Source organism: Oncorhynchus kisutch, linkage group LG9 (assembly GCF_002021735.2).
Source record: "Oncorhynchus kisutch isolate 150728-3 linkage group LG9, Okis_V2, whole genome shotgun sequence".
NCBI lineage: Eukaryota > Metazoa > Chordata > Actinopteri > Salmoniformes > Salmonidae > Oncorhynchus > Oncorhynchus kisutch.
This window is the reverse complement of record NC_034182.2, coordinates 902,926-927,164: the sequence shown is the minus strand read 5'-3', so window position 1 is coordinate 927,164 and position 24,239 is coordinate 902,926. Positions and strand designations below refer to the sequence as shown.

The following is a 24,239-nucleotide window of genomic DNA, read 5'->3' as shown; positions in this document are numbered from 1 at the left end:
CTAGGAAAAAACCTAGAGAGGAACCAGGCTATGTGGGATGGCCAGTCCTCTTCTGGCTGTGCCGGGTGGAGATTATAACAGAACATGGCCAAGATGTTCAAAAATGACCAGCATGGTCAAATAATAATAAGGCAGAACAGTTGAAACTGAAACAATCTATTTTAATTCCAGGTTGTAAGGCAACAAAATAGGAAAAATGCTAAGGGGGGGTGAATACTTTCGCAAGCCACTGTATGTATGTGTCTGTGTGTACAAAACTTACGTCTTGTGGGACCTGGATGTAGGCGAAGGCGTACTCAGTGGCTTGTGCAGCCAGGGCCCGAGTGCTGAAGGCCGGGGGAATGACAGCCAGGCGCGTGGATGGCACTATCTCTCTCTGTGGAGGTCGAGAAGTAGAGAGAGAGAGAGGTAGAGAGAGAGAGAGGTAGAGAGAGAGAGAGGCAGAGAGAGAGAGAGGCAGAGAGAGAGAGAGGCAGAGAGAGAGAGAGGCAGAGAGAGAGAGAGGCAGAGAGAGAGAGGCAGAGAGAGAGAGGCAGAGAGAGAGAGAGAGAGAGAGAGAGAGGAGGCAGGTTTTAACAGGCCTTTATTGCACTATGCAGAGCTTGGATGTGATGCATCCTCAACAGAATCAAAGAATCACTTAACTACAACATAGACCATTGCTGTAAGCCCAAATATTCAAAGACTGGGTCTGAAAGAGGAGAGAGATATGGAGGGATATCAACAAAGAGAGACAGAGAGAGATATGGAGGGATATCAACAAAGAGAGACAGAGAGAGATGGAGGGATATCAACAAAGAGAGACAGAGAGAGAGATATGGAGGGATATCAACAAAGAGAGAGAGAGAGATGGAGGGATATCAACAAAGAGAGACAGAGAGAGATATGGAGGGATATCAACAAAGAGAGACAGAGAGAGATGGAGGGATATCAACAAAGAGAGACAGAGAGAGAGATATGGAGGGATATCAACAAAGAGAGAGAGAGAGATGGAGGGATATCAACAAAGAGAGACAGAGAGAGATGGAGGGATATCAACAAAGAGAGACAGAGAGAGATGGAGGGATATCAACAAAGAGAGACAGAGAGAGAGATATGGAGGGATATCAACAAAGAGAGACAGAGAGAGAGAGATGGAGGGATATCAACAAAGAGAGACAGAGAGAGAGAGAGATGGAGGGATATCAACAAAGAGAGACCGAGAGAGAGATATGGAGGGATATCAACAAAGAGAGACAGAGAGAGATGGAGGGATATCAACAAAGAGAGACAGAGAGAGATGGAGGGATATCAACAAAGAGAGACAGAGAGAGAGATATGGAGGGATATCAACAAAGAGAGAGACAGAGAGAGAGATAGAGGGTTATTGAGAAAGAGATGGAGAAAGGGAGAGCCAGTTTAACTGAAGTCTCTTAGACCAGGGGTTCTCAAACTGGGTCCTGGGGCCCCCCTGGGAACACGTTGTGGTTTTTGCCCTAGCACTACACAGCTGTTTCAAATGATCCCAGCATGATGATAAGAAGGTTATCTGAATCAGCTGTGTAGTGCTTGGGCAAAAAACTAAATGTGCACCGACTTAGAGGGCTAACTCACAATCCTCTCTCTCCTCAGCAGAGCCCTGATATAATAGCTAGAGATAACCACAAACTTCCTATCTGACGACAACAGCAGTGTCAACACAAACTTCCACAAACCTCCTATCTGATAACAGCAGTGTCAAGACACTCAGGCAGTCAGTCTACTTTTGTCATTTTGCTCCAAAAACCAAGATGACGCAGCCACAAAACAACTGTAGACCAAAAGATTGTAGAACCCCACCTCGATTCATTCCTTTTCATTTAGATTCAATTGGAATGTGGGTTAAAAGGTGCATGTTCCAGGCACAGAGGGACACAGAGTACCATGGAAAACTCAGAGGAAGGCTGGGACAGAGGGAGGCTGGGACAGAGGGAGGGAGAGAGAGGGGAGAGTACAGTAAGAGAGGGGAGAGTACAGTAAGAGAGAGGAGAGGGAAGACCTTGAGGGAATGACCTCTCTATGTTTCTCACCACACGCACGCACACACACACACAGGATTTAGGTCACAGAATGATTGGGTAGTAGAAACGTGAGTTTGGAGTGAGGTAGGTGGACGTGATGCCCCTTGAGGCAGACACACACACAAACAGACACACTGGGCCTGTGGAATTAATATGGGACACCATTGGAGAGTAGAGGACATGTTTAAGCCTTAATGACCCATGGTTTAATAGGTGAATGTTTGGACTGTCCACACAGAGGAAAGAAGAAATAATATTAATGACAGGAAAAATGGGAGATTTATTTAAGCCATATAGTATGATAGCACAGTAAATGTGGAAATTATGACCAAATACGATCTGCTCTATGGTTATATGCAAATGACCGGGCAGTAATTTAGGCCGGACGATTTGATTAGGATGGAAAGACATGTTGAAGATCTGAAGTTTGATATTATAATAGAATATTATTGATGTAAAAAGCTAGACGACAATAATAACTGAGTGAGAGAAAGAGATGGAGAAAACATTAAAATGTGAGAACGAGAAATAGGGAATTATATAAAAGGAGATTGAGCAAAATGAGACAGACAAGAGAGAGGAAAGAAATGGAGGAAGAGAAAGCGATAGAGAGGAAGAGAAAGCGATAGAGGGGGAGAGAAAGTGATAGAGAGGGAGAGAAAGCGATAGACAGGTAGAGAAAGTGATAGAGAGGGAGAGAAAGCGATAGAGAGGGAGAGAAAGTGATAGAGAGGGAGAGAAAGTGATAGAGAGGTAGAGAAAGCGATAGAGAGGTAGAGAAAGCGATAGAGAGGTAGAGAAAGCGATAGAGAGGAAGAGAAAGCGATAGAGAGGAAGAGAAAGCGATAGAGAGGTAGAGAAAGCGATAGAGAGGTAGAGAAAGCGATAGAGAAGAAGAGAATGCGATAGAGAGGTAGAGAAAGCGATAGAGAGGAAGAGAAAGCGATAGAGAGGAAGAGAAAGCGATAGAGAGGAAGAGAAAGCGATAGAGAGGAAGAGAAAGCGATAGAGAGGTAGAGAAAGCGATAGAGAGGTAGAGAAAGCGATAGAGAGGAAGAGAAAGCGATAGAGAGGAAGAGAAAGCGATAGAGAGGTAGAGAAAGCGATAGAGAGGCTAGAGGGACAGACAAGAGAGAGGAGAGCCAGAGAGATTAAAAACATAGATGAAGAGAGATATAGAAAGAAAGAGAGGGAGAGTGCCCTCCATAGCAGCAGCTTCCCAGTTGTTGTGGGGGCTCCCAGCCAGCTCGGAGAGAATCACACTTTCAGCAACATGCCAGGACACATCGCGTCTGCCATACTCAGCCCTGGGCGCCCGCTATGAGGTCACCGGCCCGACGGACACAAAAGCACCGCACTGCACCATGGGTAATCTCCCATGGGGGGAGGATCGGCTGGATGGGCCACTTTGTGGCGGTGGTACGTCACAGATGTGCAGAGATGCGTACACACACACAGAGACATATGCAGTGCTTTCGTCATCCAGAGTATATAGAAAGAGAGAAAAGGCCTGCAGAGCCATTTCCCAGACTAACAGCTCATGTGTGTGTGTGTGTCTGTTCATGTGTGTGTGTGTCCCTGTTCGTGTGTGTGTGTCCCTGTTCGTGTGTGTGTGTGTCCCTGTTCATGTGTGTGTGTGTCCCTGTTCATGTGTGTGTGTGTCCCTCTTCGTGTATGTGTGTGTGTGCGTGTGTCCCTGTTCATGTGTGTGTGTGTCCCTGTTCATGTGTGTGTTTGTCCCTCTTTGTGTGTGTGTGTGTGTGTGTGTGTCCCTGTTCTTCTGTGTGTTCGTTCGTGTGTGTGTGTCCGTTCGTGTATGGTGCTCTGAAGACAGAAACAACACAGCCTCAACTACATAGGACATGATTGATGCCCTGCTTGATGGCGCTGTACAGCTAAAGTTATTTTGATTCTGGGAAAGTGATTCCTGTGAATCGCATTCAGCCACAGAGTTCGCCACAGTTGGCCATTAACTAGGCTGGTGCTCGATGCTAACCCAATAGAGCATCATCTGAGCCAGAGGAGAGACATAGGACCATCCTTCAAAGGACAATTGATAGTTCTTTAATGATGGCTACTTACCACTACACTTGTCGTTGTCGAGCTGAAGTCAGCTCCAAATGCATGTGGACCCACCCACATGAACGGACACACACACACGAACGGACACACACACACGAACGGACACACACACACACGAACGGACACAGACACACACACGAACGGACACACACACGAACGGACACAGACACACACACGAACGGACACACACACGAACGGACACAGACACACACACGAACGGACACAGACACACAAACGAACGGACACAGACACACACACGAACGGACACACACACGGACACACACACACACGAACGGACACACACACGAACGGACACACACACACACACACGAACGGACACACACACGAACGGACACACACACACACACACAGAAGAACAGGGACACACACACACACAAAGAGGGACACACACACACACACAGAAGAACAGGGACACACACACACACAAAGAGGGACACACACACACACACACACATGAACAGGGACACACACACATGAACAGGGACTCACACATACACGAAGAGAGACACACACACGAACGGACACACACACGAACGAACACACACGAACGAACACACACACACACGGACGGACACACACACACACGAACGGACACACACACGGACGGACGGACACACACACGGACGGACGGACACACGGACGGACGGACACACACACGGACACACACACGAACGGACACACACACGAACGGACACAAACACACGAACGGACACAAACGGACACACACACGAACGGACACACACACACGAACGGACACACACACACACGAACGGACACACACACACACGAACGGACACACACACGAACGGACACACACACACACACACGAACGGACACCCACACGAACGGACACACACACGAACGGACACACACACACACACACGAACGGACACACACACACACACACACGAACGGACACACACACACACGAACGGACACACAGAAGAACAGGGACACACACACACACACAAAGAGGGACACACACATGAACAGGGACACACACACATACACGAAGAGGGACACACACACACGAACAGGGACACACACACACATGAACAGGGACACACACACACACATGAACAGGGACACACACATGAACAGGGACACACACACACACATGAACAAGGACACACACCCACACATGAACAGGGACACACACACATGAACAGGGACACACACGAACAGGGACACACACACGAACAGGGACACACACACGAACAGGGACACACACACGAACAGGGACACACACACGAACAGGGACACACACACGAACAGGGACACACACACGAACAGGGACACACACACGAACAGGGACACACACACGAACAGGGACACACACGAACACACACACGAACAGGGACACACACACGAACAGGGACACACACACAAACGGACACACGAACAGGGACACACACACACATGAACAGACACACACATGAACAGACACACACATGAACAGACACACACATGAACAGGGACAGACAGACACACGAACGGACACAGACACGAACGGACACACACACGAATGGACACACACACGAACGGACACACACACACACACGAACGGACACACACACACACACACGAACAGACACACACACACACACACGAACAGACACACACACGCACACGAACAGACACACACACGAACAGACACACACACGAACAGACACACACACGAACGGACACACACACACACACGAACGGACACACACACACACACGAACGGACACACACACACACACGGACGGACACACACACACACACACACGAACGGACACACACACACACACACGAACGGACACACACACACGAACGGACACACACACACGAACGGACACACACACACGAACGGCCACACACACACACGAACGGACACACACACGAACGGACACACACGAACGGACACACACACACGAACAGACACACACACACACACACGAACAGACACACACACGAACAGACACACACACGAACAGACACACACACGAACAGACACACACGCACACACGAACACACACACACACACGAACACACACGAACAGGGACACACACACGAACATGGACACACACACGAACAGGGACACACACACAAACGGACACACGAACAGGGACACACACACACATGAACAGACACACACATGAACAGGGACAGACAGACACACGAACGGACACAGACACGAACGGACACAGACACGAACGGACACACACACACACACGAACGGACACACACACACACACGAACAGACACACACACACACACACGAACAGACACACACACACACACGAACAGACACACACACGAACAGACACACACATGAACGGACACACACACACGAACGGACACACACACACACGAACGGACACACACACACACACGAACGGACACACACACACACACGAACGGACACACACACACACGAACGGCCACACACACACACGAACGGACACACACACACACACACACGAACGGACACACACACACACACACGAACGGACACACACACACACACGAACAGACACACACACGAACAGACACACACACGAACAGACACGAACACACACACGAACACACACACACACACGAACACACACACACGAACGGACACACACACACGAACGGACACACACGAACGGACACACACACACACACGAACGGACACACACACGAACGGACACACACACACACGAACGGACACACACACACACGAACGGGGACACACACACACACACACGAACGGATGGACACACACACACGAACGGACGGACACACGTACGGACACACACACACGAACGGACACACACACACGAACGGACACACACACACACACGAACGGACACACACGAACGGACACACACGAACGGACACACACACGAACGGACACACACGAACGGACACACACACGCGAACGGACACACGCGAACGGACAAACACACGAACGGACAAACACGCGAACGGACACACACACGAACGGACACACACACGAACGGACACACACACGAACGGACACACACACGAACGGACACACACGAACGAACACACAGAAGAACAGGGACACACACACACAAAGAGGGACACACACACACACAAAGAGGGACACACACACACATGAACAGGGACACACACACACAAGAACAGGGACACACACACACACGAACAGGGACACACACACACACACGAACAGGGACACACACACACACGAACAGGGACACACACACACGAACAGGGACACACACACGAACAGGGACCCACACACACACGAACAGGGACCCACACACACACGAACAGGGACACACACACACACGAACAGGGACACACACACACACGAACAGGGACACACACACACACGAACAGGGACACACACACACGAACAGGGACACACACACAGGCAGGCACACACGTATAGTGTAGAGGTCGACCGATTATTATTTTTCAACGCCGATACCGGTACTGATTATTGGAAGACCAAAAAAGCCGATGCCGATTAATCAAACATTAAAAAAAAATGTTTTAATGTATTTGTAATAATGACAATTACAACAATACTGAATGAACACTTATTATAACTTAATATAATACATCAATAAAATCTATTTAGCCTCAAGCAAATAATGAAACATGTTCAATTTGGTTTAAATAATGCAAAAACAAAGTGTTGGAGAAGAAAGTAAAAGTGCAATATGTGCCATGTAAAAAAGCTAACATTTCAGTTCCTTGCTCAGAACATGAGAACATATGAAAGCTGGTGGTTCCTTTTAACATGAGTCTTCAATATTCCCAGGTAAGAAGTTTTAGGTTGTAGTTAATATAGTATTTATAGGACTATTTCCCTCTATACCATTTGTATTTCATATACCTTTTGACTATTGGATGTTCTTATAGTCACTTTAGTATTGCCAGTGTAACAGTATAGCTTCCGTCCCTCTCCTCGCTCCTCCCTGGGCTCGAACCAGGAACACAACGACAACAGCCACCACATCGAAGCAGCTTTACCCATGCAGAGCAAGGGAAACAACCACCCCAAGGCTCAGAGCGAGTAGTGTGTGCTAACCAGCCAGCCATTTCACTTCGGTTACACCAGCCTCATCTCGGGAGTTGATAGGCTTGAAGTCATAAACAGCGCAATGCTTGACGCACAACGAAGAGCTGCTGGCAAAACGCACAAGACTGCTGTTTGAATTCATGTTTACGCGCCTGCTTCTGCCTACCACCGCTCAGTCAGATACTTAGATACGTGTATGCTCAGTCAGACTATATGCAACGCAGGACACGCTAGATAATATCTAGTAATATCAACCATGTGTAGTTAACTAGTGATTATGATTGATTGTTTTTAATGAGATAAGTTTAATGCGACCTAAACTGGAACATGCTTAACACCCCAGCCATCCTAAAATCTAAACTTGATGACCTCAATCTCACACAAATTATCAATGAACCTACCAGGTACCTCCCCAAAGCCTTAAACATGGCCACCCTCATAGATATCATCCTAACCAACTTCCCCTCTAAATACACCTCTGCCCTCTTCAACCAAGATCTCAGCGATCACTGCCTCATTGCCTGCATCCGTAATGGGTCAGCGGTCAAACGACCTCCACTCATCACTGTAAAACGCTCCCTGAAACACTTCTGCGAGCAGGCCTTTCTAATCGACCTGGCCGGGGTATCCTGGAAGGATATTGATCTCATCCCGTCAGTAGAGGATGCCTGGATATTTTTTAAATGCCTTCCTAACCATCTTAAATAAACATGCCCCATTCAAGAAATGTAGAACCAGGAACAGATATAGCCCTTGGTTCTCCCCAGACCTGACTGGCCTTAACCAACTCAAAAACATCCTATGGCGTTCTGCATTAGCATCGAACAGCCCCCGTGAAATGCAGCTGTTCAGGGAAGCTAGAAACCATTATACACAGGCAGTTAGAAAAGCCAATGCTAGCTTTTTCAAGCAGAAATTTGCTTCCTGCAACACTAACTCAAAAAAGTTCTGGGACACTGTAAAGTCCATGGAGAATAAGAATACCTCCTCCCAGCTGCCCACTGCACTGAAGATAGGAAACACTGTCACCACTGATAAATCCACCATAATTGAGAATTTCAATAAGCATTTTTCTACGGCTGGCCATGCTTTCCACCTGGCTACTCCTACCCCGGACAACAGCACTGCACCCCCAACAGCAACTCGCCCAAGCCTTCCCCATTTCTCCTTCTCCCAAATCCATTCAGCTGATGTTCTGAAAGAGCTGCAAAATCTGGACCCCTACAAATCATCTGGGCTAGACAATCTGGACCCTTTCTTTCTAAATGTATCTGCCGAAATTGTTGCCACCCCTATTACTAGCCTGTTCAACCTCTCTTTCGTGTCGTCTGAGATTCCCAAAGATTGGAAAGCAGCTGCGGTCATCCCCCTCTTCAAAGGGGGGGACACTCTTGACCCAAACTGCTACAGACCTATATCTATCCTACCGTGCCTTTCTAAGGTCTTCGAAAGCCAAGTCAACAAACAGATTACCGACCATTTCGAATCTCACCATACCTTCTCTGCTATGGAATCTGGTTTCAGAGCTGGTCATGGGTGTACCTCAGCCACGCTCAAGGTCCTAAACGATATCTTAACCGCCATCGATAAGAAACATTACTGTGCAGCCGTATTCATTGATCTGGCCAAGGCATTTCGACTCTGTCAATCAGCACATCCTCATCGGCAGACTCGACAGCCTTGGTTTCTCAAATGATTGCCTCGCCTTGTTCACCAACTACTTCTCTGATAGAGTTCAGTGTGTCAAATCGGAGGGTCTGCTGTCCGGACCTCTGGCAGTCTCTATGGGGGTGCCACAGGGTTCAATTCTTGGACCGACTCTCTTCTCTGTATACATCAATGAGGTCGCTCTTGCTGCTGGTGAGTCCCTGATCCACCTCTACGCAGACGACACCATTCTGTATACTTCCGGCCCTTCTTTGGACACTGTTAACAACCCTCCAGGCAAGCTTCAATGCCATACAACTCTCCTTCCGTGGCCTCCAATTGCTCTTAAATACAAGTAAAACTAAATGCATGCTCTTCAACCGATCGCTACCTGCACCTACCCGGCTGTCCAACATCACTACTCTGGACGGCTCTGACTTAGAATACATGGACAACTACAAATACTTAGGTGTCTGGTTAGACTGTAAACTCTCCTTCCAGACCCATATCAAACATCTCCAATCCAAAGTTAAATCTAGAATTGGCTTCCTATTTCGCAACAAAGCATCCTTCACTCATGCTGCCAAACATACCCTTGTAAAACTGACCATCCTACCAATCCTCGACTTTGGCGATGTCATTTACAAAATAGCCTCCAATACCCTTCTCAATAAATTGGATGCAGTCTATCACAGTGCAATCCACTTTATCACCAAATCCCCATATACTACCCACCATTGCGACCTGTACGCTCTCGTTGGCTGGCCCTCGCTTCATACTCGTCGCCAAACCCACTGGCTCCATGTCATCTACAAGACCCTGCTAGGTAAAGTCCCCCCTTATCTCAGCTCGCTGGTCACCATAGCATCTCCCACCTGTAGCACACGCTCCAGCAGGTATATCTCTCTAGTCACCCCCAAAACCAATTCTTTCTTTGGCCGCCTCTCCTTCCAGTTCTCTGCTGCCAATGACTGGAACGAACTGCAAAAATCTCTGAAACTGGAAACACTTATCTCCCTCACTAGCTTTAAGCACCAACTGTCAGAGCAGCTCACAGATTACTGCACCTGTACATAGCCCACCTATAATTTAGCCCAAACAACTACCTCTTTCCCAACTGTATTTAATTTTAATGTATTTATTTTGCTCCTTTGCACCCCATTATTTTTATTTCTACTTTTCACATTCTTCCATTGCAAAACTACCATTCCAGTGTTTTACTTGCTATATTGTATTTACTTTGCCACCATGGCCTTTTTTGCCTTTACCTCCCTTCTCACCTCATTTGCTCACATTGTATATAGACTTGTTTATACTGTATTATTGACTGTATGTTTGTTTTACTCCATGTGTAACTCTGTGTCGTTGTATCTGTCGAACTGCTTTGCTTTATCTTGGCCAGGTCGCAATTGTAAATGAGAACTTGTTCTCAACTTGCCTACCTGGTTAAATAAAGGTAAAATAAAAAATAAAATGCTAGCTAGCAACTTACCTTGGCTTACTGCATTTGGGTAACAGGCAGTCTCCTTGTGGAGTGCAACGAGAGAGAGGCAGGTCGTTATTTCTTTGGACTAGTTAACTGTAAGGTTGCAAGATTGGTTCCCCAAGCTGACAAGGTGAAAATCTGTCGGTCTGCCCCTGAACAAGGCAGTTAACCCACCGTTTCTAGGCCGTCATTGAAAATAAGAATGTGTTCTTAACTGACTTGCCAAGTTAAATAAAGATTCAATAAAGGTGTAAAAAAAAAATCTATATAATAATAATAATAAAATCAAATAAATCTGTCACACTCTGACCATGATTTGCCTTGTTTGTATCTATGTTTTGTTTGGTCAGGGTGTGATATGAGTGGGCATTCTATGTTGTATGTCTAGTTTGACTATTTCTATGTGTTTTGACCTGATATGGTTCTCAATCAGTGGCAGGTGTTTGTCGTTGTCTCTGATTGGGGATCCTATTTAGGTTGCCATTTTCCAGTTTGGGTTCGTGGGTTATTGTCTATGTGATGTTGCATGTTTGCACCCAGTATTTATAGCGGTCACGTTCGTTTTATATTTTGTTTGTTTGTTTAGTGTACTTTGTGTTTGTTTTCATCTATCATTGAAGGGATGTATTCACATCACGCTGCGCTTTGGTCTCCTCAATACGACAATCGTGACATAATCGGCAAATCAGCGGCCAAAAATACAGATTTCTGATTGTTATGAAAACTTGAAATCGGCCCTAATTAATCGGCCATTCCAATTAATCGGTCGACCTATAGTAGAGAGGGATAGAGCTATAAAGGTACTCACGTAGAGAGGGATAGAGCTATAAAGGTACTCACATAGAGAGGGATAGAGCTATAAAGGTACTCACGTAGAGAGGGATAGAGCTATAAAGGTACTCAAGTAGAGAGGGATAGAGCTATCAAGGTACTCACGTAGAGAGGGATACAGCTATAAAGGTACTCACGTAGAGAGGGATAGAGCTATAAAGGTACTCACGTTGCCATAGTCGATGTAGAACACATGGACCTTTGCTGGCGATTGAACTTTCTCCACCCGGGCTCTGTACCTTTACAGAGGTAAGTGAAGGAACAGATGGAGGGGAAGATGAGAGAAAGGTGAGAATTGACAGAAAGAAGAGAGATGAGAGAGAGGAGAGAGCGAAAGGGGAGAGAGAAGATGAGAGAGAGAAAGGGGAGAGAGAAGATGAGAGAGAGAGAGAAAGAAAGGGGAGAGAGAAGATGAGAGAGAGAGAGAAAGAAAGGGGAGAGAGAAGATGAGAGAGAGAGAAAGAAATGGGAGAGAGAGATGAGAGAGAAGATATGAGAGAGAGAGAGAGAAGACGAGAGATAGAGAAAGGAGAGAGAGGGAGGTACAAGGAGATGAGTAAATCATTCCGTTCTTATTTCCGATGAGAGCTGGTGTGGTGGTGGATATGTCTGTAGTGATAAGGTCTTGGAGGAGAGAGATCCTATGGGATTTGAAATGTTCCATTTCAGACAGGCCACTGTATAGAAACAAGGGGAATTATATTGGCCTGTATGACTTGTACATTTCAAGAGTTGTGTGAGAAATCTTACGTCTACAATCTAAGCCTATAGTACCAGAAAAGCACAGAGATAATCAAAAATAAAAGGTATTGAAGCCAATTGGTGAAGTGCATTGTGGGATAGCTCAGTGGGAGGGAGAGGCGAGTCAAAGAGCCTGTCAATCACTGTGTGGCTCACATCACCGCATTAACCCGAGGAGAGACAGGATGGACAGAAGGAGAAAACAAACGCTACTAACAATTAGGCAATGGTGGAGTGGACACAACAGGGGAGAGAGAGAGACAGACATGTAGAGAGAAGACAGAGAGAATGATGAGAGAAGAGAGAGAAAAATAAACAGTCAGGGAGAAAGTGACGAGAGAGAGAGAAAGAGAAAGAGAGAGAATGACAGACACACAGACTCATTCAGAACTCCTCAGTGGCAGCATTCAACAGGCCTTGAAAGGAACCCAACCCTAATTAGTATTTAATAAAACCAGTAAACCTCCCTCCCTCTCAGAATAAAGATGTACAACACTCACTACGGTTGGAAATTACATCAATGAATAACAGAACAACAGAATAACAGGTCCCGGAAGAAACACTAAAACAAAAAACGTATTTAGCATAAAAAGGAAGAACCGCTGCCTTTCCTGGAAAGGAGTAACAACAGACTGGTGCTCTCCATGCACAACATGATTAACAACAGACTGGTGCTCTCCATGCACAACATGATTAACAACAGACTGGTGCTCTCCATGCACAACATGAGTAACAACAGACTGGTGCTCTCCATGCACAACATGATTAACAACAGACTGGTGCTCTCCATGCACAACATGATTAACAACAGACTGGTGCTCTCCATGCACAACATGATTAACAACAGACTGGTGCTCTCCATGCACAACATGATTAACAACAGACTGGTGCTCTCCATGCACAACATGATTAACAGACTGGTGCTCTCCATACACAACAGGAGTAACAACAGACTGGTGCTCTCCATGCACAACATGAGTAACAGACTGGTGCTCTCCATACACAACATGAGTATCAATAGACTGGTTCTCTCCATGCACAACATGAGTAACAATAGACTGGTGCTCTCCATGCACAACATGATTAACAGACTGGTGCTCTCCATACACAACAGGAGTAACAACAGACTGGTGCTCTCCATGCACAACATGAGTAACAGACTGGTGCTCTCCATACACAACATGAGTAACAATAGACTGGTGCTCTCCATGCACAACATGAGTAACAATAGACTGGTGCTCTCCATGCACAACATGAGTAACAATAGACTGGTGCTCTCCATGCACAACATGAGTAACAATAGACTGGTGCTCTCCATGCACAACATGAGTAACAATAGACTGGTGCTCTCCATGCACAACATGAGTAACAATAGACTGGTGCTCTCCATGCACAACATGAGTAACAATAGACTGGTGCTCTCCATGCACAACACGAGTAACAACAGACTGGTGCTCTCCATGCACAACATGAGTAACAATAGACTGGTGCTCTCCATGCACAACATGAGTAACAATAGACTGGTGCTCTCCATGCACAACATGAGTAACAATAGACTGGTGCTCTCCATACAAAACAGGAGTAACAATAGACTGGTGCTCTCCATACAAAACAGGAGTAACATACTGGTGCTCTCCATACAAAACAGGAGTAACAACAGACTGGTGCTCTCAATACAAAACAGGAGTAACAATAGACTGGTGCTCTCCATACAAAACAGAAGTAACAATAGACTGGTGCTCTCCATGCAAAACAGAAGTAACAATAGACTGGTGCTCTCCATGCAAAACAGAAGTAACAATAGACTGGTGCTCTCCATGCAAAACAGAAGTAACAATAGACTGGTGCTCTCCATGTACAACATGAGTAACAATAGACTGGTGCTCTCCATGCACAACAGGAGTAAGACTGGTGCTCTCCACACAAAACAGGAGTAACAATAGGCTGGTGCTCTCCATGCAAAACAGGAGTAACAAGAGACTGGTACTCTCCATACACAACAGGAGTAACAACAGACTGGTGCTCTCCATGCAAAACAGGAGTAACAACAGACTGGTGCTCTCCATACAAAACAGGAGTAACAATAGACTGGTACTCTCCATACACAACAGGAGTAACAACAGACTGGTGCTCTCCATACAAAACAGGAGTAACAATAGACTGGTGCTCTCCATACACAACAGGAGTAACAACAGACTGGTGCTCTCCATGCAAAACAGGAGTAACAACAGACTGGTGCTCTCCATACAAAACAGGAGTAACAATAGACTGGTGCTCTCCATGCAAAACAGGAGTAACAATAGACTGGTGCTCTCCATGCAAAACAGGAGTAACAACAGACTGGTGCTCTCCATACAAAACAGGAGTAACAATAGACTGGTGCTCTCCATGCAAAACAGGAGTAACAATAGACTGGTGCTCTCCATACAAAACAGCCAAATGGAGATTAGGAAGTACGAGTGAACAAGAAGATTTAAAAAATGTAAAAATCCCAGCCACTGCATCTCACAGATGGCTCTTTTGAAAGCTCTCCTCAACTATGACTGGTGGATGCGAAAACATAAAAGTTTTTGTTCCCAGAAGCTGAGTGAGGGGAGAGGGGGAGGGAGATGATGAGCTGTCCACCTGGTTAGGGAGGGGTGAGTCTCTATTTTTAATATCAGTTTGGCATTTCCCTTCTCTCCCTCTCCTTCCCACCGTCTCTCTCTCTCTCGGTCACCTCCTTGATGGGGCCCAAAGTCATAGCAGACACCCGGTGGCGGCGCCCACACGACGCACTTCGCCTCCGCGACTACCATCTGTCCCCGCCACCATCTGTAAACTTCACCAGCAACATCCGGTGTACCGGCTGGGTTGACGAGGGCTCAACACCTCTACAAAGCTCTGTTCTAAAAGGGGCCCTCTTAAAAACCAGGGCCGTTCAGGAGCCATGACTTTGTGATGTCCCTTTTATGGCTGGGCATATTTAAAACCAGAAACAGTATGAAAAAAGGGTAGATAAATCGGTAGGACGCTTCGTATTTTGGAAAGTTGATACCTGGCCTTTACAAACATCAAAGGTCTCTATAAGAATAGATCCAGGCAAAAAGCCAATTAGAGAGGGTGTGGGTTACTCACATCCAGGTTAAGGGCGGAGCTTATCTGTTGCTCTAATACGATCCTCTAATGTACATTTTGGCTGAACCCAAATGCCAACTATTAGCCCCGACTTGGGCACTAGTCATAAGGAGAGGGGATGGATTGGGCACTAGTCATAAGGAAAGGGGATTGATTGGGCACTAGTCATAAGGAAAGGGGATGGATTGGGCACTAGTCATAAGGAAAGGGGATGGATTGGGCACTAGTCATAAGGAAAGGGGATGGATTGGGCACTAGTCATAAGGAAAGGGGACGGATTGGGCACTAGTCATAAGGAAAGGGGATTGATTGGGCACTAGTCATAAGGAAAGGGGATGGATTGGGCACTAGTCATAAGGAAAGGGGATTGATTGGGCACTAGTCATAAGGAAAGGGGATGGATTGGGCACTAGTCATAAGGAAAGGGGATGGATTGGGCACTAGTCATAAGGAAAGGGGATGGATTGGGCACTAGTCATAAGGAAAGTGGATGGATTGTAGGACCAATAGCTCTCTCTTTAACAGAAAGATGAGTTCCAAGACCTCAACATAGGGTCAGGTATTTTACTACACATTCAAATGGAGACATTGCAGCACCATGTGACAGAAAGACAAAACACGTACCACTCTCCGTCGGCGGAGAAATTGGCGATGCAGTAGTCCCCTCGGCGGGCAGCGTACGAGCCCTCCACTGGGGGCTGGGCGGCGATCTCTGCCCTCATGGTCTCCATCAGGTTCTCCAGCTGGGTGCCTGAGGGGCGGGGAGAGAGAGGGAAGAGGAGGAGGAGGAGCATGGAATGCTTCACTTTTGGTCTCTGTTTAAATACATTGAGTCCATTCCTGTTAGCATAGAGCCTGGTTGGATTACTTTGTCAGTAAATGTAAAGTACTTGGAACACGCATCTCTTCCTTGCAGTAATCTCTGATCTACCATGATTGGATAGGTGAAAGTGATGGTTCCACTACAATGCTTTGACCAATAACGTCACATTAAATCAGTGATTTGTCCAAGGACAAGCGATAGGTGACAGGGAGACATTTTCAACGTCTACAAACAGGCCCGTTGACTAGATGCCAACGGCGTTAGTATTTGGCTCATATCCAATGTATCACTGTTGAGCCATACAGCGCTCTGCCCCAAAATGGACGCATGATCGCAGTAACCACCATGGGGAAATTGGTCATCTCCGTTTCCTGTAGTAATTATCACTGCATTAGCACCATGTCACAAATACTAAATAATCCTATTTCTACTAGCCTTACCATCAGCGGAGACAGTTATAACCAAAACAGCATGAGTAAAAAGACAGCGCTCTATGACGTGTTTACCAGTCACCAACCCATTATCCTGTATGGGAGAACTATTAGGTGGAGATGCCAGACAATGTGGCGGTGGATAATATCCATGTTTTGAGGAGGATGATAAGAGCGCCAGGCTGTGTGGATTCAGACTGCAATCACTAGCCAAGTGATTTGCGCTCAGCAGTAACAAATGGCTAGCTGTCACGGCTGATGGCTCGGAGTGTGTGTGAAGAGGTATGGGATGTGTGTGCGTAAGTGTGTGAGAGAGAGTGTGTGAAGAGAGTGCAGATCGCTTACTCCAGCTAGTTTAGCAAAGTGCCCGATGTTGAAATTACATGGTGATTTGTTGACAACCTATTCCCATTGATTTCCCCTTGGGCCTTGGGCAATGTAACAACCAGGGCTATACACTGACTCAATAAAAAAAGAATGTGGGGGGAGGCTGGACATGGAAACATTCTCAACGATTGATGAAAAAAGTAATTATTTCGAAGATGGCAGAGAAAGCAGCACTAAAAGCAAGCAGACAATGCTAGAACTGCTAGTAATGAACATGCTACACCAGCCATAACACACAGAGGACTTGTGGTCGTTTCCCTTTGGTGTGAGCCAGGTTGATAGAGGTGATGTTTTAGCATGTGCCCCGGGGGGGAGGGACGTTCCCACACGCAGACGTTCCCACACGCAGACGTTCACACTCACTGGCACCGCATACATGACAAACACACACCAATCAGTGTAATCAGTGTAATCTGTATATCATCAGTGTAATCTGTATATCATCAGTGTATTCATTGTAATCTGTGTATAATCAGTGTATTCAGTGTAATCTGTATATAATCAGTGTAATCAGTTTATTCAGTGTAATCTGTATATAATCCGTGTATTCAGTGTAATCTGTGTATAATCAGTGTACTCTGTGTATTCAGTGTAATCAGTGTAATCTGTATATAATCAGTGTATTCAGTGTAATCTGTACATAATCAGTGTAATCAGTATATAATCAGTGTAATCAGTATATAATCAGTGTAATCTGTATATAATCAGTGCAATCTGTATATAATCAGTGTAATCTGTATATAATCAATGTATTTAGTGTAATCTGTATATAATCAGTGTATTTAGTGTAATCTGTATATAATCAGTGTAATCTGTATATAATCAGTGTAATCTGTATATAATCAGTGTAATCTGTATATAATCAGTGTATTTAGTGTAATCTGTATATAATCAGTGTAATCTGTATATAATCAGTGTAATCTGTATATAATCAGTGTAATCTGTATATAATCAGTGTATTTAGTGTAATCTGTATATAATCAGTGTAATCAGTATATAATCTGTGTAATCTGTATATAATCAGTGTATTTAGTGTAATCTGTATATAATCAGTGTAATCTGTATATAATCAGTGTAATCTGTATATAATCAGTGTAATCTGTATATAATCAGTGTAATCTGTATATAATCAGTGTATTTAGTGTAATCTGTATATAATCAGTGTAATCAGTATATAATCAGTGTAATCTGTATATAATCAGTGTATTTAGTGTAATCTGTATATAATCAGTGTAATCTGTATATAATCAGTGTAATCTGTATATAATCAGTGTATTTAGTGTAATCTGTATATAATCAGTGTATTTAGTGTAATCTGTATATAATCAGTGTAATCTGTATATAATCAGTGTAATCTGTATATAATCAGTGTAATCTGTATATAATCAGTGTAATCTGTATATAATCAGTGTAATCTGTGGCCCATGACCTTGAAGCGTTACGGAAATGTGACATGGATGGGCTCCTCCACTGCATTACCAACACTACTGAACAGGGGAGGTGTGTGTGTGTGTAATGGAGGGAGGTGTGTGGTGTATTGGAGGGAGGTGTGTGGTGTACTGGAGGGAGGTGTGTGTGTGTATTGGAGGGAGGTGTGTGTGTGTGTGTGTGTGTGGGGGGGGGGCAGCTTAATGTGTATTGTGATCAAAGAAACACCTCAAAGGCAAAGCCACATTAAACGAACGAACAAGCCACATCCCTTCCTCCCTCCTCAACAGATCAGAGCTGTTATTGTGATGTTATTCCGGCCTGCATCAGAGCGTTTGTTTAAAAAACGAGGGAATATTAAATGTTCAAAAAAGAATGAGCAGCCAGCTAGCTCTTAGCCAGCTACCTTTACATGATGTCATGTACGCTAAACAGGAGAGTGAAAACAGGAGGCTTGCAAGGGGGGGGGGGGGGGGGGGGGGGGGGTTAGGGGAGGTAAGGTAAGAAGAGGAAGTGGGGGTGTGTGAGAGGAGGTGTGTGTTTGTTGTGGGTTTGGGGCGAGGAACGTGGCGTTCACACTCCTCACTGCCCATCCACTGGCACACTGATGCTAATGACTACTGTTTGAGGGGAGCGAGGAGCGCACAGACACACACACACACACACAAACACACGCTTGAGAGAGGCATCCTCAGTGTTTTGTAGGAGCAGCAGATTTAAGGAAACACATCAGATAAACAACCCTACCCCCCCAACCCTCCCATCTATCCCAGAGGTAGAACTCAGATCAACAACCCTACCCCCCCAACCCTCCCATCTATCCCAGAGGGACAGCTCAGATCAACAACCCCCCCCACCCCTCCCATCTATTCCAGAGGTACAGCTCAGATCAACAACCCTCCCATCTATCCCAGAGGTACAGCTCAGATCAACAACCCTACCCCCCCCCCCCCCAACCCTCCCATCTATCCCAGACAGACAGCTCAGATCAACAACCCTACCCCCCCCAACCCTCCCATCTATCCCAGGGGGACAGCTCAGATCAACAACCCTACCCCCCAACCCTCCCATCTATCCCAGAGGTACGGCTCAGATCAACAACCCTACCCCCCCCCCCAACCCTCCCATCTATCCCAGACAGACAGCTCAGATCAACAACACTATCCCCCCAATACCCCATCTATCTCAGAGGTACAGCTCAGACAAACAACCCTACCCCCCCCATCGGTACATCTCAGATCAACAACCCTACCCCCCCACCTATCCCAGAGGTGCAGCTCAGATAAACAACCCTACCCCTCCAACCCTCCCGTCTATCCAAGAGGTACAGCTCAGATCAACAACACTACCCCCCCAATACCCCATCTATCCCAGAGGTACAGCTCAGATCAACAACCCTACCTCCCCAACTATCCCAGAGGTACAGCTCAGATCAACAAACCTACCCCCCCAACTATCCCAGAGGTACAGCTCAGATCAACAACCCTACCCCCCCCCCATCTATCCCAGAGGTACAGATCAGATAAACAACCCCACCCCTCCAACCTTTCCCAGAGGCACAGCTCGTGACGGCCGTGTTACCGTAGTAGCTCACCACGTCAGTGGTGTAGTTGCAGCTGTGCAGCGCCGTGGCCTGCCTGTCAGCGCTCCGGCTGCCGGCGGACGATTTATTCATCTAATTTAAAAAGTTTGAGAGCGAGAGACTTCCTCCTTCCCCAGCCAGGAGTGGTAGTGGTAATGGTGTGCGTGTGCGTCTTTGCCTGGGTCGCGCGGCGTGCTCCACTTTGGGCACGGAGAGATTTGATTAAATAATAAATAAGCTAAGAGGGAGTCCTCTCCAATCGCTATAGAAAGCTTTAATGGAAACACTTCATTTAACCTAATTAATACCAGAGACCTGGCATTACTGTGGAGGGGAAGGTACAGGAAGGAGGTAGGGTACAGAACACCTGATGTAGCAGAGACCTGGCATTACTGTGGAGGGGAAGGTACAGGAAGGAGGTAGGGTACAGAACACATGATGTAGCAGATACCTGGCATTACTGTGGAGGGGAAGGTACAGGAAGGAGGTAGGGTACAGAACACATGATGTAGCAGAGACCTGCCATTACTGTGGAGGGGAAGGTACAGGAAGGAGGTAGGGTACAGAACACATGATGTAGCAGAGACCTGGCATTACTGTGGAGGGGAAGGTACAGGAAGGAGGTAGGGTACAGAACACATGATGTAGCAGAGACCTGGCATTACTGTGGAGGGGAAGGTACAGGAAGGAGGTAGGGTACAGAACACATGATGTAGCAGAGACCTGGCATTACTGTGGAGGGGAAGGTACAGGAAGGAGGTAGGGTACACAACACATGATGTAGCAGAGACCTGGCATTACTGTGGAGGGGAAGGTACAGGAAGGAGGTAGGGTACACAACACATGATGTAGCAGAGGCCTGGCATTACTGTGGAGGGGAAGGTACAGGAAGGAGGTAGGGTACACAACACATGATGTAGCAGAGACCTGGCATTACTGTGGAGGGGAAGGTACAGGAAGGAGGTAGGGTACAGAACACATGATGTAGCAGAGACCTGGCATTACTGTGGAGGGGAAGGTACAGGAAGGAGGTAGGGTACAGAACACATGATGTAGCAGATACCTGGCATTACTGTGGAGGGGAAGGTACAGGAAGGAGGTAGGGTACAGAACACATGATGTAGCAGAGACCTGGCATTACTGTGGAGGGGAAGGTACAGGAAGGAGGTAGGGTACACAACACATGATGTAGCAGAGGCCTGGCATTACTGTGGAGGGGAAGGTACAGGAAGGAGGTAGGGTACACAACACATGATGTAGCAGAGACCTGGCATTACTGTGGAGGGGAAGGTACAGGAAGGAGGTAGGGTACAGAACACATGATGTAGCAGAGACCTGGCATTACTGTGGAGGGGAAGGTACAGGAAGGAGGTAGGGTACACAACACATGATGAGATCGCTGTATGTACTCTATGCCAAAAGAATTAAGGCCTGAAATACTGTGATGATAACCCACTTTGTACCGTTCAAGAGCCACAATGTACACACAGCCAAAACACACAATGAGACTGAGTACACACTCGTAGACTAACACACAAAAAACATGGAGAGAACATGCGCGCACACACCCCAAACGTAATATCTGTGATCTCTGTAGTATGCAACAACAGCCATCACTTACACATCCAGACCCTGACTTTTTCCACGTTTTGTTACGCTACAGCCTTATTCTAATTATTTATTTACTCAGGACTTTGATGAAGCACTTTTGGCAGAGATTACAGCATAGAGTCTTATTGGGTATGATGTTACAAGCTTGGCACAGCTGTACTTGGGGAGTTTCTCCTATTCTTCTCTGCAGATATTCTCAAGCTCTGTCAGGTTGGATGGGGAGCAGGCATCACAGCTATTTTCAGGTCTCTCCAGAGATGTTCGATCGGGTTCAGGTCCAGACTCTGGCTGGGTCACTCAAGGACATTCAGAGATTTGTCTTAAAGCCACTCCTGCATTGTCTTGACTGTGTGCTTAGGGTCATTGTCCTGTTGGAAGGTGAATCTTTGCCCCAGTCTGAGGTCCTGAGTGCTTTGGAGCAGTTTTTCATCAAGGATCTCTCTGTACTTTGCTCCCTTCCTCTTTGCCTTGATCCTGACTAGTCTCCCAGTCCCTGCCGCTGAAAAACAGCCCCAAGGCTTGACACTGCCAAAACCATGTTTCACCATAGGGATAGTGCCAGGTTTCCACCAGACGTGATGCTTGGCATTCAGGCCAAAGAGTTCAATCTTGGTTTCATCAGACCAGAGAATCTTGTTTCTCATGGCCTGAGAGTCTTTAGGTGCCTTTTGGCAAACTCCAAGCGGGCTGTCATGTGCCTTTTTACTGAGGAGTGGCTTCCGTCTGACCACTCTACCATAAAGGCCTGATTGGTGGAGTGCTGCAGAGATGGTTGTCCTTCTGGAAGGTTCTCCCATCTCCACAGAGAAACTCTGGAGCTCTGTCAGATTGACCATTGGGTTCTTGGTCACCTCCCTGACCAGGCCCTTCTGCCCCAATTGCTCAGTTTTCATAGAGCTGGCCACCTGGACAAAGTCTTAGAGGTTCCAAAATTCTTCCATTTAAGAATAATGGAGTCTGTGTTCTTGGTGACCTTGTACGTTACAGACATATTTTGGTACCCAGATCTGTGCCTCAACACAATCCTGTCTCGGAGCTCTACGGTCAATCTCTTCCACCTCATGGCTTGGTTTTTGCTCTGACATGCACTGTCAACTGTGGGACCTTATATAGACAGGTGTGTGCCTTTACAAATCATGTCCAATCAATTGAATTTACCACAGGTGGACTCCAACCAAGTTGTAAAAACATCTTAAGGATGATCAATGGAAACATGATGCACAGGAACGCAATTTCGAGTCTCATAGCAAAGGGTCTGAATACTTATGTAAATAAGGTACAGTTGAAGTCAGAAGTTTACATACACATAGGTTGGAGTCATTAAAACTTGTTTTTCAACCACTCCACAAATGTCTTGTTAACAATCTATAGTTTTGGCAAGTCGGTTAGGACATCTACTTTGTGCATGACAAGTAATTTTTCCAACAATTGTTTACAGACAGATTATTTCACTCATAATTCACTGTATCACAATTCCAGTGGGTCAGAAGTGTACATACACTAAGTTGACTGTGCAGTTTGGAAAATTGCAGAAAATTATGCCATGGCTTTAGAAGCTTCTGATAGGCTAATTGACATTGTTTTAGTCAATTGGAGGTGTACCTGTGGATGTATTTCAAGACTTACCTTCAAACTCAGTGCCTCTTTGCTTGACATCATGAGAAAATCAAAAGAAATCAGCCAAGACCTCAGAAGAAAAGAATTGTAGACCTCCACAAGCCTGGTTCATCCTTGGGAGAAATTTCCAAACGCCTGAAGGTACCAGGTTCATCTGTACAAACAATAGTATGCAAGTATAAACACCATGGGACCACGCAGCCGTCATACAGCTCAGGAAGGAGACGCGTCGTCTCCGAAAGGTTGACCGTACTTTGGTATGAAACGGGCAAATCAATCCCAGAACAACAGAAAATGACCTTGAGAAGATGCTGTAGGAAACAGGTACAAAAGTATCTATATCCACAGTTAAA

At 46.2% G+C, this 24,239-nt stretch overlaps 1 protein-coding gene across 2 annotated transcripts in view; it reads right to left on the bottom strand.

The window, feature by feature from the left end:
* snd1 (staphylococcal nuclease and tudor domain containing 1) overlaps positions 1 to 24,239 on the bottom strand; it is a 320,657-nt gene that overhangs the window by 41,862 nt on the left and 254,556 nt on the right. For both annotated transcript variants that reach the window (XM_031831421.1, XM_031831420.1), the window contains 3 exons: positions 16,632 to 16,758; positions 12,319 to 12,388; positions 263 to 376 (listed from right to left, as the gene is read on the bottom strand). In XM_031831421.1, the coding sequence (XP_031687281.1) occupies positions 263 to 376; positions 12,319 to 12,388; positions 16,632 to 16,758 (311 nt within the window). The remainder of the gene's footprint in view (positions 1 to 262; positions 377 to 12,318; positions 12,389 to 16,631; positions 16,759 to 24,239) is intronic.